Raw genomic sequence first — 19,146 nt, 5'->3', positions numbered from 1 at the left:
GTCAACGGGAGGCGCTATATAAATCCAGAATTATTATTATTATTATTATTCTTTCTAAAAATTTGAATCGACTCTAGAACTGAGTTGCATCAAATTCACAGTAAAATTTCAATTTTGTCCTTGAGCAAGGCTCTTTAATATCATGATTGCGTTTGTCCATCATGGGTAGCCGGTGAGGTTGCTTGCTACTGATACAGCTACAACACTTGGGCATGTGGAACCAATATCCAGAGATATATATATATATGTATTCTAAAAAGGGAATTCACTATTTAATGCTTGCTTATGCATATATAAGCACTAGAAATATATCGAGATTTCGAAGCTAATAAATTGCATTAAAATTTTACATGAAAGAACGAAAAAATTACAAATAATTATTAGAAAAATTGATATACATCTGTTTAGTTTTTTTTTTTTAATTCCTTTATTATATTATATTTTATATTTCAAGTTAATAATTTCAAAAAAATAATATCATTTACATTTTCTACATAAAAAATGAATATGTTACTATATTTATTCTTGCAGGGTCTTAGGATTCCGATTTGCTCCACTTGTAGTTGGTAGAGTAGTCAATTTGACCAAAGAAATTATTCCTGTTGCAACTGAAGAATTCTTGAAAACATTTACGAAAAGAGGTAAGGTTTTCTGGGGATTCCTCCAGAAATTAATTAATTTTTAAAATTTATTTTGCAATCTCATTCAACAGTGGGAATGGACAGGTGAAATGCTAAAACATAAATGAGCATAAGAAAATACTTTTAAAATCTTTATGATTTTGCAACTAAAACATTTAAAACTATCAAAGAAATGGTCAATAGAATTTTCTATTTCCACACAATTATTCAACAGGTGACTAATACGAGAAACAAAACCATTTTTGTTAACATTGACTCTACAATACGGGACAAAACAGATTACATTTAGAATAACGAGTACAGCAACAAACAGCTTTTATGAAAGGAGAACGGAGACATCTTAATGTTTAAAATTTATTATCGCAATCATCAATGTCGGCGTTATCATTATCATTGCTGTGTGTGTGGTCATTATTTTCATCATCTTCAACGTCATCATGTAATATCATCCTTATCCTCATCATCATTACCAACACCATTATAAAGATAATCTCCATTGTACTCATCACCATCATTATCATAATTGTTGTCAGATCTCATTATTATGATCATCTTTGCTTTGTCATTGTCTTCTTTGTCGTTGTCATTATCATTATCATCATCTATCATCATTGTACTTAATTCTCAATTCTTATGACTCTAAGTCTACATACTGATACGGCTCTATAGTAATAGTATTGCGGTACAGACGATAAACTATTGATGTGGTGGTTTTGGCTACACATAAATCTTCCTTGGTTGAGTGAAGACAATCGTACAAGATCAAATTTAATAATACCTTCATTGATTTTTTATAAATACATGTATTAAGTATTCTTTTGGTTTTTATTTTGTTTCCGGTTGTTTTGTTAGCATAATATTATGTTTTTACTTTGAAACATCTGCAGATGAATAATTTCAAGAAACATCTATTGATTGGTATCTAGATTCCCCTCCAACATATCCTTCCACACACCTGTTTCCTCATACTGTCCACAATCTTCTTTACCCACTCGGAAGTAGTTATTGATGATGTCTCATGGTGAAAGTAAATTATTTAATATTTACAAATGTTAAAAAGAACCAATGTATAGCTGATCCTACTGTAACCAAATAAGATCTGTAATTTAACTGAATATTATTTGTGTAAGAAATGTGGGGGTTCAGTGATATGTTTTAAAATCTGGAGGGTATTTATTACTAAATAAGAACTGGATTTGCCAAATTCATTTTTTCTATTTTTAATGACGTGCTTATGTTATACACACATTTGTATGTATATGTTGGATATAAAGCCAAATAATAATGCCTTATTTATGCATTCAATTTGAGTACAAACATTACTTTTTTAAATATTAAATTTAAAATGTTTAAATATATAAGACTGTTCTTTTTAATGCAAGTGTTTTCAACATTTGGCTGCAATGGTTATTTATACAAGAATAAAAAAAAAACATAAGTACTGCTGAACTGCATAGTAAAGTATGCTACAAGTACCTTAAAATAGATGTTGAATGCTAAAGAACTTGGGGGTAATTAATATCTATAATGATTATCTCATTAAGGAGTGGGCCTAATCTAGCAAATCTACAGGCTTAATTTAATGTATTGGTTATCTTCAGATACAGTATTATATCTTATTAGGTTTGTCTAATTTAATATCTCCAAATGCTTGTAAAACTAATGTCATTTACATCACTCCACAGGAAGATTTTTTTTATTATTAGTCTCAAGAATCTCAAAAGATTAGCTCTACTGAAAAAAATAATTAACTGTGAGATCATTCTCTTATTTTTGCCTCTCTGGATCAAAAACACAGCATGTTTAGTTTATTAATGAATGCATTTTTCAATCATGATTTCTAGATGGTGACACATGTTTTTATGGAAAATGTTTTTACTGCACGCCGCTTGAGTCTGCTTGTGCTGATGGCGATTTAATGGAAGGTTCAGTGACATTGTGGCTGCCAAAGAAATTGGCACTGCGACGTTGGCGCCACCCATGGAGTAGAACATACAGAGAAGGTATTCAGGCAAGGTAAAGTTGTACAAAGAAATATAGATAAATTTTTTTTTCTATATTAAAAATTATCTTTATGATAAAAAACAATGTCACTCAGCCATTGTTGGGTCCAAGAATTTTAAAATAGTGGACCAAGGAGAGAATTTTTACACATGGAAGATCCAGACTACCTCAGTCCCACCATGATTTTTTGTACATGTAGATGCCTAGAAGTGACACTCTCAATTTTTGTTGGAGAGGGTGACTGCTAGGACCCGCTTCTATCATTTGCTATTGTAATCATTCCAATCTTTTTATTTTTTAAAAATTTATTCTCTTCAGACTTTTTAGCTGTCACATAGCATTCCAATCATAATACACTAAATAATCGGTAACATCTGATGTCTTGGTGGCAGTATTTGCCGCAACACATTAATGATTCCTCAACTCTAAGAGATGGCAAGATACTACGTATTCATGTACCATAAATATAACCATTGTTTTACATTACATACCAATTTAAAAAGTATAATACATACTCCAAGTATTGAAATACACGCCATCGTGTTGGGATTCAATATTTCGACATTAATTATGTCATCATCAGGAATTTAATGTATAAATGTGAGTAATAATGACTTACACAGAAGTTTGAAAATTAAGGAAAAAAAAAAATGTTCATTATAAATGCTGAATATCCTCCTTTTAACATTATTCCGAGACAGATTTTCCTAATAAAGAAATCAAATCAAAAAAGCACAAGTGTAGTATAATATGAAATTATTTTCAAATTATCAACAGATGACAGTCTGCACAGCATTGGCAACTGAGGGCACTATTCATAAAACTGCTGTACAATTTGGAAAATGAATTTAATACTCTGTCTGATCTTAATGCTGTGCATTTCCATTATAAGAGGAGAAACTACCTATTGCTAACTCATAAAGCAGGGGCGGATTCAGTAGGGGGCATGGGGAGCATGTGCCCCTTCCCCCCACGTTTTGCCAGTAAATTTTTAATTTTCAATGCAAATCAATGTTATGCTCATTTACCTATTCTGAAACTGTTGTTTCAGAATAGTGATGCCACTGCACTTGTTCACCTCCCAGATGTGATATATGTTAACATTCGCTTCTTCATTCATTTTTCAAATTTGTTCATAATTTAATATATTAAGTTGATATTTTGAACTCCACACTTTTTGCCCAGGGTGATTATACTCTTTTCCCATAGTAGTTGTAAATATATATAATACCTGGCCTGTATTGCAGTAAAGCATGATAGCTCTTTCCTATAGAAATCAGTAAAATTATCATCCAGAGTATCATAAAATAGAGCTTAATGTGATAAAATATTGTGTTCATCTTTCGTTAATTCACTATGCTTTTGTAATCTATAATCATTCTGATACAATATATATAGCTACATTATCTAAGTGGCTGGGGTTAGTGGAAAGTTCTATTGTTTATTTCACTATTGATGTTCATTTTGGCATGTGTAAAAATCTATAGATGTACTTATTCTATTTTGAGGCAAACTTTAGTTTAGATACTTTACAGACAGTATACTGTAGTACTCGGACCATGTATGAATCTGCATGAAGGTATTAGAAAACTGTCTTAGTTTTAAATTATAAATATGCCTATACAGTATGTTCTACATTTATACATTTTCTATTGTACATGCCTATTTAGTTTAAACTGTCCATTTATGTCACTGTCAGGGTAGGCTATATATCTACAGGCTACATCTAGTTACTACCTCTGCTTTAATTGCAGAGATGTCTGACTTTAAGAGTTTCTCTGATCGATGTTTGTTAGATCACAATAGAAAAGGAGAGGTTATAAAAGACAGTGGATTATATGCATGCAGTGGATAAATGTGATGGCAGTTGAAGAAGTCACTGATCATGTACAGATGATTGACCTATTTCAACTAATGTAAATGATATGAAAATGGCTACACCAATCAATTCACGATTTAGAAAAGTACCGCATTTAAAGGTAGAGCAACATACTAGGGCATATAGGTCACACTGGTGGAATATTCTACAGTAGTAGTAGTGCGATTTTTTTTTTGGTGAAGATATAGAAATCATAATTATTTAATTGGCTTTATTTAATTTTTTATTCAATAAATTTGGAATATGGAATACTATTTAAAGCTTTATAAATAAATAAAAGACTTTGGAATGGCTTTGTTTTTTATTTATAATCATGAGAAAAAATTCTTGGTTTTGTATTAAGGTAAATCCTCAACCAGGGGTTGGAAGCATTGCACCCTCACCATTAAATGACTCAACTTTAAAATGTGTTAATGTTCCTATAATGTTTGAATGTTGTCATGTTCATGTATTTCTTTTTTTCTTCTTTGAAGTCATGTAGAATGATTAAGTACTTTACACAATGCCCCAAGCCAATTTGCATGTCTCCAAATTGGTTAAATGTTTTACATTTGCATTTTAATTAATTGATAAATCAATATTATCTGTTACTTATCAAAGCCTAAATTACGTTTCATGACTCAAGTGTCAAACTGTGGGTATATTAGTATTATTTAAAATACTTAATAAAATTGAAAATTAACATTAAACATCTGCTTGCATTAATTAAATCAAGCTAAAAGTGGTAATCTAAAACTGATAGTGCTTTGAGGGATATTCTATTTTGAATCAAATTTGCCTTAATGTTTTTTACCATACCTAAAAGACAGTATTAAACAACCAATTTCTTTATGTAATAACTAATATTAAACAAGCAAATCAGATACTGTAAGCCTGTATCAACAAATGTATACCATATCCAGTCCAATCTAATCCATCCAGGCCGATTCATGCCTATTTATACTGTTATTGCACTCCTTACAAAATATGGTTGAAAGTAAATCATTAATTACCATACTTTGGTGTTGTGCTTTCTCTCTTTTTTTTATAATTATAATGAGTACATGTTATGCTTTGCAGTAAAAACACCACCTTCACACCACTTTAACTTTTAAAGTGAGAAAAATCACAAATGTATGGGCCAGATCTACTGTAATGAAACAAAACAAAACATATTTTTCTGAAAGCTGAAGATTACTGTACTTTAAATTTCCCACATGTGTTGTAATAGTTAAATAATAACCTGAATTATTGGAACCAGCCTGAACAAATTTATATTTTCACTACCTCTCAAAAGACACGTTATAATTCATTCATATTTTATCTATATTATGAATAATTTACTTAATTTCCTAGAAAAAAAATGTCTTTTTTCTATTCTGTAGTTTATGGATATTAAAATAGATTTAAAAAAAACCAATATAAAGCCTACATTTAATAGGCCTAAAAAATAAGCAAATTCATAGAAACTCTAAACCATAATTAACATTCAGATATGTTTGAGAAATACATATTATTACGCTACATTATTATATGTGTTGAGTTTTTATTGGATGCTAAAGCTCAAATTGTATAAATTTGTAACAGTGGCAATAAAGCAATAATTGCTAATTTATTTGTGTTTCTCTACATGTATGACATCAGATATTGAAGTTAGAGCTTTATGAAGCTGAATGACAGTAGGTAACTATAGCCCTTAAACAGCAAAAGTTAAAGTTTTTTAGATTATAATTTCACGCTTAATGCTGATTTCCAGTGACAGTGGTGGCTCCAGAAATTTGTTGACAAATCCCATAGGAGTCTAAAGCAAGAGTTCAATTAAAGCCTTGGTCAGGGTACCGGAATAATACCCCTGGTGGAATTAATAGGATGTATGGTTGAGGATGACGCAAAATTGTCCTTTATTATTCTAGGGATTTCAATCAAACTTTGGTTGGAAGGTGTTTTTTTTTTTTTTTTGGAGGTGGGGTTCCAGATGTATCTGTAAACAAAATTAGAGCTTACTGTACTATATTTCTTATGGTGATCCATATTGAATATAACACAACTACGCAATAATGGTGGCTTAACATTTTCCTAACATCAATTGCTCTGCCATTCCGACAACATTGGCCTTTACGTACACTACAGAACATTGCTTTTCTTGTCTACTTCATGAATGAATACATTATTCGAATTCCTCCATTGTTTGGAAACATAATACTAAAAATGGTGTATATATACTTTCAAGGTTTTGTTGGCTTTTATAGTATTCCAGTTTAACAGAAATAGAAGTAATATGTATTTAGGCAAGAAGTTAAAAACTGGGACGAGCATTGTACATTAAATTAAAGGCAGCACCAATTATACTTCTTTGGAAGTTGAATGAATGCTCTACTTAAGTTGTTCCTTCACATACTGTATAGTGCAATTTTGTGCCGTTGTCGAGCGGCATGAGAAAACACAATTGACGCAAGTTAACAACAATAAATAAGATTTGCAAATTGTTTGATGGAATGGTTTTTAGAAATTAAATTTACATAATGCAGTTTATAGACACCAGGCACCTACTCCATTAAGAAAAAAAAATGCCTTTACTAGTTCCACAATACTTTTTCTATTTTGATAATTCATAACATTCAGATTTTGTTGTTTTAGAATATAGAGCAAAATTAGTAATAGTATTTGAATGTTTTCTTTGTTTAATTTCATTTCAACAGTAAAATGAAGAAATTTAATAAAAATGAACTGCCATACTATGATTATTTAATAGCTTGTTAAACCAATACCAGAATTAACTAGGTTAGGTGAGTGCAATATTAATCCTGCAAGATGAATCTTTAAAAACAGGTTCGTAGCTCAGTTTTGTTGTATTGTTGGAAAATTATTGAATGCAAAAAGTTAAATATATATGAATAAATGATTATCAATAATTATTAAGTATTGTAATTATTGACAGATGTTTGGTCTTCATCAACTTAACTGGAAGATGGTTCATGGGGCGTGTCAGGCAGCACTACACTTAATTGGCTTCAACATAGTTTTTCTGGTAATCGCTCATCGCAGATGGTCAATCCTTTGCGTAATTAGGTACTGAATTAGCCCTTTTATATTGTAAAGGGTTTCTTCAGCTTTCCGTAATGCAATAACGATTTTTTACTACTAATACTCAGAGTTGTTTCGTCATGGGACATATCTATACACCATCAGTTGAACTGCACCAGTTATTTCACCACAGATGTTAAAATTCAAAATTACTAGCTTTTCTTGGAAAAGAATAGTGGCAAAGACAAGCCAAACCAGTCACTTGTTGCAAATCCTGTTTTGGAGATAATGGGCAAAACATGCTGGAATTTCAAAATTTTGGAAATCTATTTTACTGCACTAAACTAACCTTTATATACCTATACATCATGCTATGCTGTTATTTTCCTCATTTTCAATGTTAAAACAACAATTTTTAACGATTTGGTGATGGCTTCTGCCTAAGAAATGCCTGAAATCGTAAACTTTAAAGGCTAATTTCTCAAATATTGTTCTTTAAACAGCTGTATGTTTAAACTCGTGTAACTTCATAACGAAGTGTCGGATTTAAATGATTCTTTTACCATTTTATAGCTCTCATTTTACTGTTAAACACTGTATTAATAACTAAAAATTGATTTTTCCGACGAGTGACTGGTTTGGCTTGTCTTTGCCACATATAATGAACCCTTGATTGTACCTCATTAGTACTGTACTTATTATGCTATAATGATGCGATGCTTAGGTGGCAATTTTGATTGAAATAGACATGTAATTTCCAGAAAATTGTTACTTGCAAATTTGTTTGAACATTCAGCGAGTTTCTGTAGTCCTGCTTGCTTGCATGGAAATTAGGTGCATGACATCGATTAATTCAGTGTGAACTTACCAGAAGTATTCAATCAGCCAACACACATTTCACTTTATTATACATAGGAACGCTACAGATATTATGCTAGTACCGTATACCGTGAAAAATAATGGCACTATTTTGTCCACCAACAAAAAACAGTACATACAGTCTAACGAATGAAACTTGAAAAAAAATCAAGAATACTTTATAAAGCTTGCTTTTTTCATTGATCTGTATACTTGTGGGAAGTTTCATTGTAAAAAATCATTTAGTTTAATACCGAGCATTTTTCCTATAAAGCTACATGGGTGTCCAAAGTTTTTACTTACAAGCATTATTTAAAATAGCACACAGACACACACCAATACATGCAAAACACGTCAATACCAGTTTCAAACCTGAAATAATAAGTGGGAGCAAGTATTATGTTCTGAATTTCATAAATTGGAGGTCTTATAGCTACCTAGGGCACACTGCCTAGTGTTATCATAGTGACAGTGTGCTGACCATCTTCACTGTCTGTGAGCACTTGATGATGCAATGCTCTCTTCTGATTGTCAATGGCAAACTGAGTAGATTGTTATTAAAAATAATATTTTTGGCACGCCATGTTGTGTTGCATTCTACATTGAATTGCATCGGGCAATGACTGTTTGTGCATTTGGTGCCCAGCTTTAACTACCAAACAGCTCCACTTTTTCCTCACATACAGTATGTCGTGACTACATAAACAGCTACAGTTTCAGGAAGAAAAGATAAAGATATCCACCTGATAGAAAACAATAACTTTAAGACATGTGCTTGTAGAGACTATTTTTGAAGACGTATTACTACGGTAGTATTTATAACAAGATAGCGGTCATGTAAATCATTGTGTAAACTTCCCAATTCCCGGAGGGTGCTCACTAAGCTACTTTTGGAAATTGAAGCTCAGATATAAAACGTTTCTGTATCACAAAACAAAAAGTCAACCATCTCTTTTACCTCCATCAAAACAACTAAATGTCACAATTTTGATTAACATTTAACAAGTGCCTTTGAGTTTGTGCTAAAGTATCTATTTATTTATAATATAAATTGACCTTCAATTTTCAAATTAAATGTCAGATAATTTAAATGCTTGAGTAATAAAAAAGTAATCTTAATTTTTCCCTTAATAGCCACTGAAATACTTTTTGTTTATGGACCTTGTGTCTAAAATAGAATATATTTTTTCTTTATCTTGTCATGTAAACAAAATTACTGTATAAAATCTTATCGCTTAATATGATATGCAGCTGTTTTGAAGGTTAGCCAATGTCCACCACTTAATTAAACTATACCATATTAACTATTGATCACTGTGGCATTGTAACGGATATTTATTTGTGTCAAATTTGATGGTTCACATAATGCATTAGTTCTGAGACAGTGATGTGCCTACAATTCAGAGTCTACTGGATGTGTATGAACTGTGGCAATCCTTTTTTGGCTTTCCAAGTCACTGCAGAGAAGAAATGTTTTAGTGCTGATTATTTTTTCTATCCAGTTACTTTGGTTTTCCACAGAATATTTCTATCTTTCAATTCGGTCAAAAGTTCCGACTGATTAATTGTAATAGAATAGAGTATTGTACTTTTATACGATAAATTACAGCTCCATTCTTGACAATGTTTTAAAAAAAAATGGAATGTAGAATCAATTTTGGGCTCGCAATTGTCATTTTTTGGAGTTAGACTCAAATTGTCGCTGGTTAATTACTGTACAAATGTGTTTGTGGGACATGAGGGTATTCCTTGCCTTGTTTTGATTGGTCAGTTGTTAAGTTTGATTGACACACTACTATAAAGCATTTGTAGTTGAGAAAATGTAATGTTGACATCAAGATTTGTACCAAGATCCTAATTACCATTTAGGTTGTCTGTATGGGACGATGTAATCCCTTGGATTTTGTCAGCTAAAATGAGCTAAAATACTACCCTTAGCTCATTTAAAAATGCATTATAAATACAGATTTCATAGGTTCAGCATTTTTTGGCCAACTGTAGGCATTTTTGGAAGATTTCATTTCTCTATTTGGTGATTACGTGTGGGCACTGAGTAGTCCTCTTACCTATTTTGAGTGTGTCACTGTCTTTTCAGGGCACGGTATGGAAGCTGTTGAAATAAACTAAAGGTGAAAGGTATCAGAGCCCAACATGGAACCCAGGCTGTCCCAGGAATTCCCAAACGAGGGGTCCAAGCTCCCCGACAAAGGGGTCCACAGCCGAATGTAAGGACCAAGTCGTCAGGGAAACCTATGCCATCACCCCCCCCACCACTACCCGTCGGGGAAAAATTATTTTGTGTTAATTATGGGATTCTTTATTTAAAAAGCATAATTTGATAGAAAACCATGCAAGTTAAGAGTCCCCTGTCAGGGGTACTAACCCCCTGTCGGAGGTACCAGCCCCCTGTCTATGAAGAGCTGGCACTACGACTGCAACCTATGTGATCGTAATAGTATATACAACACCTCGCACATAAGGGAGCACTTCTCGCACTAACCAGTTTTTTCTCTAAAATTTGACAACTTACTAAGGCGTGCCTGAATTGTACTTTCAGCGCTCAAGATTTGATCTTTCCCCGACGACCTTGCTGGAAATTTCCCAACAGGGGGTCCAAGCGAGGGGTCAGGGGTCAACGACGGGAGGTCCTTTGCCCTCCTGGACCCCTGCTAGCACCACCCCTGATGGAACCACATGAAGTGCCAGACACGGAAACAGGATAGTCCCGAACTGTTCTGTACTTGCCTTTGATTCTCAAATTAAATAAAATAAAAATGTTCATTACTGCAGGTTAAGCATTTAATTGGACTGTTGTGTCTACATGCCTTGAGCATCTTGATGTGTACTGGCACAAAACAATTTTTATTTATTATAATATTCAAAGCATTTTTAGAAAATCTAATATTAATAATGTTAAATTTGGTATAGAGTAAATCATTCTTTAGAGAAAGTATATTAATATCTGACGAGTAGAATTTAATAATTTTTCTCTGAAAAGAATCATCAGTTTATTTCATCCAAGTGTAAGCAAAACTAATTGCAATATCCATTGCAGTTTTAATGAACATATGATTAGCGGACAAACCTTAGCCATCATACGCTGTTAAAGCATTGTTTAATTAATGTCGAAATATTGAATCCCAACACGATGGCATGCATTTCGATACTTGGATAATGTATTATACTATCTTATCTGAAATTAATCAATGGACATTTCGGTTTATATACCTATGTGGTAGATGTTTTACTCGCCACCCCCACCCCTAAAATAAAACAAAAAACAAAAAAAACTTAAAACTCTTAAACCAAAGGTTGTTAATTGCCACCAGTGTCCCCTGAATTAGTTATCGTAATGTTCTCAAAGTGACCATCAAAAATTTGGACACAAAGTTTAATTCGAAAATGCGCTTTAGCAAGTATAATTTTTTTTCTTTTTATCGCAAACAATGCCCGGAACCACTTAAAAAGGTGGTTTTCCACTAGGTGAATTAGCAAACAGTAGAAACAGTTTGAACTCCCAAATTTGTGAAGCACCAAAGGTGAAAAGTGAACCTGGAGAATGGCTTGTTCATGAGACTTAAACTGCGCATGCACACTGTCAAATGCTTTTGGCTTGTGCGAATAAATTCTCCTAGTGCAAAACTGGCTTAAGAGTTTACTTTTGCGCATCAACAATGACACCTATAAGAATGAATACCGGTGTAACCAACGTTGTTGTAGACAAGAACAGTATTTTTAGGCTGCTAATGCTTCGGCAAGATGAATTGTATAATCTGCCTAAAGTGAAAGAAGTCTTTGCAATTTTCCAGTGAATAATCTGTTACATTGACTGCAGGAAGTTATGTACCTGAATATAGATTTGATGAATTTGATCCACATTTTTGATCACATTGTCCTCAAGCGTGCATTCCACAAATCGAAACTTACATTTTCCCAGCTCAAAATTGTACACGAGCTGACAAAAGTAATTGTAAGTCTTCTGGCAGGGCAGTTCTTTTTTTCCATCAAATATTGAATAACAAACAAAAGATAAATTGATGCCAACATTTTTAAATTAATATGAAGTCCGAGTTCAACCAAATCTAGTTTTTCCTATTTTATAAATGAGCTATCTCGCTCCTTATAATTAAGTTTGCACTGTAGTATAATTAAGTCATCAACTATGTCAAAATCTCTATTTAATGAACCATAAACGAATGACATTCATTAAATTTGTGGTAATGAGCTTTACAAAAAAGCATCACATGTAAAATAAGACAAATTAATCAGATATGTGCATTAACCATAGAGCTTATTTTAGAATTATATAATGGTAATTATGTAAGCCTATTCGAAAAGCACACAAGATATAAAACAAGTTCTTGTAATCTTGAAAGCTCGGATGAAGGCAGTAGAATGTGTTGGCCCAAACGGCCGCCCATACAAATTGATCCTATTAATCAATTAATCAGCCGAGTGTTTCTAGAGCTCCTCATAACAGTGAATTTTTTTTAAATAATTAGATAAAATAATTTGTACAAAATTAAAATCTTTAAAATTGGGAAAAAAATTGAGTGTTCTATAGACCCATCGCATGGAAGCGTTGCATGTATGGCACTTTTAAACTGACCGCGCCATCCATGGAATGTGTAAAAAAGTGGTAATAATGGCAGTAATGTTCAGTCCTTGCTGAAACCCACTCAGCCATGAAAAAAAGCACAGCCAATCAGCAAAAAAGCATAGTCAATCAGCAAAAAAGCACACAAATTGCAGGGTTCCCCCTTAGAGCTCCTCATTGGAGCTAAAAAATATTATTAAATATTTTAAAAAATAGAATTGTCTTCCACAATGCTACAAAAACTACAGGTATGTTTAATTTTTTTTTTCAGACAATGGCCAAACCTAGACCCTGACTTTAAGTCCTAAATGGCCTTCCCTAATCCATGTTGTGAATTCACTCAGAAAGTATAGGAGATACCATTAATCATGGGTATAGTCTGGGGTGGGGCAGTGGGTGATGCCGCCTCCTCCCATGGCAGCAAATTATTTCTACTTAGTGAAGTAAAATACTAAAAATGACCATGTAGTTTTCATTGGAACAGGGATTTAGTTCCTCAATTGCTTCCCTCCCCAGTTCCACCTTCTCAGTTTTCGCACCACATACTCCTCCCTCTCCCCCCCCCCCCAACTCCCCTGGTAATCACTAAAATTTGTTTTTCAAAACATCAGAACTGCATGTTTTTTCAGGCCTTCCAATCATAATCCCTTGGTTTTTTTAGCCTTTGGTTTTAATTCTGTCCGTACATTCTTATTGCACTTTAAAGACAAATGATTACATAAGAAAAGTCCAAACATTAATTTTCTAGGGTATCAGATGTAGGTTTCTCTGGTCATCCAATCCTGGTCACAACTTGGTACCTTTGACGGCCCATTGCTCCCACATAGCGGCATCCTAGACTTAGAAATATGTGTTGTTGTGATCTATCGAATTAAATTATATTTCACTGGAGAAATATCAAGGCCTTTGAGGCAAATATAAGTATTTTGACTTGATGCCGATGTCCCATTAGTACTGTATATCCTTTTGATTAGATTTTAAGCCTTTAAATTTTAGGTACCGTAATTATATCCTCCCAATGGAAAAGTAGACTTTCACATTCAGGGAGTTGTAATATTCATCAGTTTGTATATATAGTAAAATGTACTACAGTAATTGTTTCCATAGGACAATTCAGACCTTGAGTTGTGTGAATGTCATATTTCATCACTTTTGTCTCATCATCTGTACATTTGCCTTTATTGATACTTGAAATGTCATAGTACACTTTATGTTTTAATGTGAATGTGTGTTTTATTATTGTATTTAATATACAAATTGAAACCATGTAGTCCACCTGAATACATATTATTGTATTTGTCTTGACCATAATGTTCTATTCGGAAAAATATTTATTATAACGTGCATTCGAATGTACAAATTATGAATTTTTGGACATTCTAATTTTTCATAACTTTTCAAAATGTATGATATCATCACGCTGTTTGCATTGAGCTTTTCTCAAAATCCCTGTTGATCTTACCATGGACCGATTAATTAATAATTAGTAGGTCCATGATCTTACCATGCGGATTAGAAAATTTTACCACTATGAATGTGTGCTGGCTGTACACAGTGTTTTTTGTCCAATTCGAATAGGGCTTTCTAAATGCTTAAACATTTTTATTCTGATGTGAAAGTTTTTTATAACTCTTTAAAGACACAATCGAGGTGAGGTGCATAATGCCAGTTTTGCAAATTTTTTTTTTTTGCAATTTTCTCTAGAACCAAATATATAAAATTGAATACCATTATTCAGATACAATCTACCTGACACCACTCCTGACAACATGAAAGTAAAAAACGCTAACAAAAACAAATTTATTAATCAAATTGTTTTTTATAAACTAAAGAAATAAGGGCATTTTAAAATTGTTATTGTCCATCTTTGTTCTCAGGTGGGAATACGATGACACTTTCTGCGAAGATATCAAGAGGAATTATCCGTTAGAGAGCTCACCTTTGATTCTGGACATGACAGATGCAGCTGTCTTTGACAGTCTAATTGGCAACGCCGACAGGCATATGTACGAGACATTCAAAGAACATGGAGATACTGCTAGAATGCTGCACCTTGACAATGCAAAGAGGTCAGAGTTAGTTTTAAATTTAACATGTTGTTTCTTCTTATTTTTAGCTATAGGGTTGCTACCATTCACGTGATATTGAAGAAAAGAGCAAACGCCTTTCCAAAAGAGATATTGTTTTAAGAAAGCTATACTACTCAAGTAGCAAAAGACTATAAAATCAAAATACTGTATATACGCCTAAGACCCGGATCATGTCTTGAAACACATTTAGAAAGACATTTTTGGGCAATGGCTCATGTGCACTTTAAAGAACCCATTGTATATTTCGTAAGAATAGGGGGTTACCCCGATGGTATGGTTTATTTCAGCCCCTGTCGTGGAATTATGTGAATATGTAGCTCTATGTACAGCAAGTGCCTCATTACAGTGGCTAAGTAGCCACGGCCCACGCCCATACGCAGTTCTGCACAATGACGCTGTGAGTTATGGGTTATTCTCCTACCTTTAACTTTACTTAAATAATTTAGTCAATTTTTAAGCTTCTGCTTTCCTTGCTTTCATTTGTTTTTTTTTTTCTTTTTTTTTTTGTCAATCTTTATAACATCATTCATCCTGCAAAATTTTGCCACGAGTGAAGAATTCCTCCATGTTTAAATGTCTTATTATCCTTATACTATAGTAGTGGATGACCGACATTCCTTGTACCCTTTTCAAGTTGAAGTGCTTTGGGTGGTCTACATGTCCCATCCAGCACAATTTATTGCGAATCAAAATGTTCTCAATATCATCTATATACACTAATAGTCATTGTTATTCCAGCCAAATCTATAATTTTTGTTTAATGTATTCTTGTCATTATATGAAATACTGGGGGTGATATGAATGTAGGGCAGGCTGAGTTATTAAGGAGGAATACATTTTTGCTTGCATTCATCAGGTTGCTATTTAGCCCCCGGCCTGGGTTACATTGTTTCTGGATGCACAAGTTTCTAGGTCTAATTTGTTTAAGGTCATATCTAGCTTCAGGTTCTTTTCTTATGGAGCTATTTGATATATTTCATCTTCAGAGTACACTGTAAACTTTGGTGGTACAATACCTGATCACCATTACAATTGCTTGGAGCCTTTTGCTCATACCTGTAGCTGACATCATTGTAGGGGTTAAGAACAAATTTACGTTTGTCATTTCATTTACTGAGACTCATCAGTTAGGTATTATACTGTATTTCTCAGAAGATGCCGGTAGTCATTGTATTTTGGATAATGGTAACTTAATGGAGACTTACATTGTTATTTTATTTGTGGACTGTAAAGAAGTGTGCTTGCCAAAAAAAAAGGTGAATTAAAGGTGAATTGACAAAATGTCTTATTTTGTTTAGGGCTGTTCATCTTTGTTTGTTATTTCAATTTTAAAGTCAAATTTTATTAAGTTTTGATATTTAAAAAAATAATGTTGAATAGAAAATTCCTATAACCTTTAGGCCCAATAAAAAAATATCAGTTTTAATTACCCTATTCAGGCTAGAAAAATGATGGGGGAGGGAGGCTTTTTATTTTTATTTTGTATTATTAGTATGCTAAAGCCAAATATCACCCTAAGGTTGTTTGCTGGTGCATTGATATTCAAAGTAAATAAACAATATTTACTATATAATAAAAATATGTAAAAAAATGAAAAAAAATAGTTTCAATTTTTTTTTTTCAGTACCATAAAAGACATGTGGATGGGGAGGATAACCTAATCATTTTTCTTATAAGAACTTATACCTGTATATACAATTTAATGTAATTATTAAAAAAAACTGCTATATAAGTATAATTTTTATAAAGAATTATTTGTCTACATTTTGTTTATAAATATTAAAATTAATAAAAATAAATATTCAATCAATAAATAAATATAAATATTAATATATAATAATATAATATGTATATATAATATATATATAATATAATATATAATATTATATATTATATGTAATAATATATAATGATATACTGTATAATATATAATAACACATATATATATATATAATATAAATAAATAAATATAAATATTCAATCCTACTTTTAAAAAAATTAATTAATTTAATTAAATAAGTAATGCTACAAATATTTTTTTTTAAATACAAAAAGAACCAAAATATATATTGATTAGATATGATTATATTCATATTACTAATATTCATAATACTAGATTATGTTCAGTGGTATTCAGAATTGAGAAGAGGTAATTCTCATAAATATGTGTATGCGCCTGACAGCATGTTGTTTAATAGTGAATATGCCATACAGTAGGTACGACACTAGAGAATGATCCATTCCTCATGTACGCGAAGTAGCACACTCGTGACTTTAGAAGTAAATCATCTGTGGTAATTTTAAAGTAACTTAATACAAAGTGCATATTCATGGGCACTTCCCAGGGCTTACGACAAGTAAACTGCTACTTTAAAGGTTCTAGTCGTCTGAATGTGCCTGGTGATTGCTACAGTATTTTCAACTAACAATCCTACTGTATTTAAATTTACGTCCTTTACTTAAAATATATGGATATCTGATACTTCAAAGTTTCAAATTTTTTTCACCCATTGTCATTTGATACAGACGATGTTATGTCAATTCTTATTAGTCTTTGAGTATCAAACAGGCCAATTCATTCAGTATGTTACAAATTGTCAACTATAATGTACTTAAACATCCATTAATTACGGTACTTTTATTGATGATACTTCAGATGCTGTAAAAATTTGCCATTGTCATATGATACTGAGAATTTAGTAGACCCTACAGTATTTCTTCAATTCTTAGTTTGTCACAAAGTAGATAAAACTGAAATATTCCCATGTTTTGAACTTGCTATTACTGTACATCACATACCATTCATAAACATCCATTTAATCTTCAATAATCTTTTACCTACTTCAAACCATCAGAATTGATTCGAATATGTAGCAATTTTTATTTGATTCTGAGAATGTGGTTAATAATAACAATAATAATAATAATAATATTTATTATTATTTTTGGGTCTTCAATCTAATTGTAAATCGAAAATTCGAACTGGGACCCTGGAGACCTGTGGCAGCCACAGCCTCTTGTGCCACCCAACTTGCTACAAAACATAATGGACACATACGGATACAAGCATTGTTCTTTACCCACTGTAACTCTCAATATGAGGGTTTATTCAAGGGGTGTACGGTAAGAATGGCCCCGGAAAAATTGGCCCCGGAAAAAATGGCCCCGGAAATAAAGGCCCCGGAAAAAATGGCCCCGGTAAAAATGGCCCCATATGACAGGTAGGTAAAAATGGCCCCAATAATGGCCATTTTTTCCGGGGCCATTTTTTCCGGGGCCATTCTTACCTACATTCATAAGGAGACCAGCAATCAGACTCCAACTAAAACCAGGTTCTGGTTTGATTTGGAGTCTTCAGCGCAAGAAGCAGGAATAGTAGCTCTCAGCCAACAGCTCAGCTCAGCAATTGTCTGTAAACTAAATAAAACGGAAAAATGGCAATTCAGCTGTTGTTATTACTAATCTAACAGACGGTATTATAGCCTATTGTGCTTAATTGACACATCGTTTCTTCAAATAATGTATACATGATCCTTCTTCAAACTTTCAACATTGATATAAACTGTCATTCATTTTGATATTGGGAGTCACATCCTATTAGTATTAAAAGGTGTAATCCGTTTAGTAACAATTATTTTTTTATTAACTAACATACGCTTTGCACCTGTTAATGTAAGCTTACAGGTTCATATTAAAATAATCATTTGAAACACTCTGGGTTCGTGAATTACTAATTTTGTCAGATTCATTTCAACATGAACTACCATTATTGAAATCATCTCTCAACATAAATTATTTAGTTTACTTGCTGTTGAATGTTTTTTTTCCCACATCAGTTGGTATTATTTTCGGAGACATTTCATTAAAACCGTAGCCTTGTCTTGTCAACTAAAGTATTGCACGAATCATCGCAGGTGGCCATCATACAGCTTAAACAAATCAAGCTTAATGCTGTGTCTTTAATTATTTTTTTTACTAGTTAGCTGGTTCCATCAGGTTTGTTCTAAAAAGAAATTCTGTAGCTAGCTTTATGATATTAATAATTAATTTCATGTGTTCTTATATATATATATA

At 32.4% G+C, this 19,146-nt stretch overlaps 1 protein-coding gene across 1 annotated transcript in view; it reads left to right on the top strand.

Moving 5' to 3' along the window:
- The first annotated feature begins 161 nt into the window (after window positions 1-161).
- LOC117114973 (glycosaminoglycan xylosylkinase-like) overlaps window positions 162-19,146 on the top strand; it is a 44,030-nt gene continuing 25,045 nt past the window's right edge. The window contains exons 1-4 of the mRNA XM_033258602.1: window positions 162-172; window positions 532-641; window positions 2,486-2,657; window positions 14,860-15,051. Coding sequence (XP_033114493.1) covers window positions 162-172; window positions 532-641; window positions 2,486-2,657; window positions 14,860-15,051 — 485 coding nt within the window. The remainder of the gene's footprint in view (window positions 173-531; window positions 642-2,485; window positions 2,658-14,859; window positions 15,052-19,146) is intronic.

The sequence above is a fragment of the Anneissia japonica genome, unplaced genomic scaffold (assembly GCF_011630105.1).
Source record: "Anneissia japonica isolate Jap-2015-1 unplaced genomic scaffold, ASM1163010v1 scaffold284995_len508010_cov190, whole genome shotgun sequence".
NCBI classification, from domain to species: Eukaryota; Metazoa; Echinodermata; class Crinoidea; order Comatulida; family Comatulidae; genus Anneissia; species Anneissia japonica.
The sequence above is the reverse complement of the archived record's forward strand: the minus strand, read 5'-3'. Positions and strand labels throughout refer to the sequence as shown.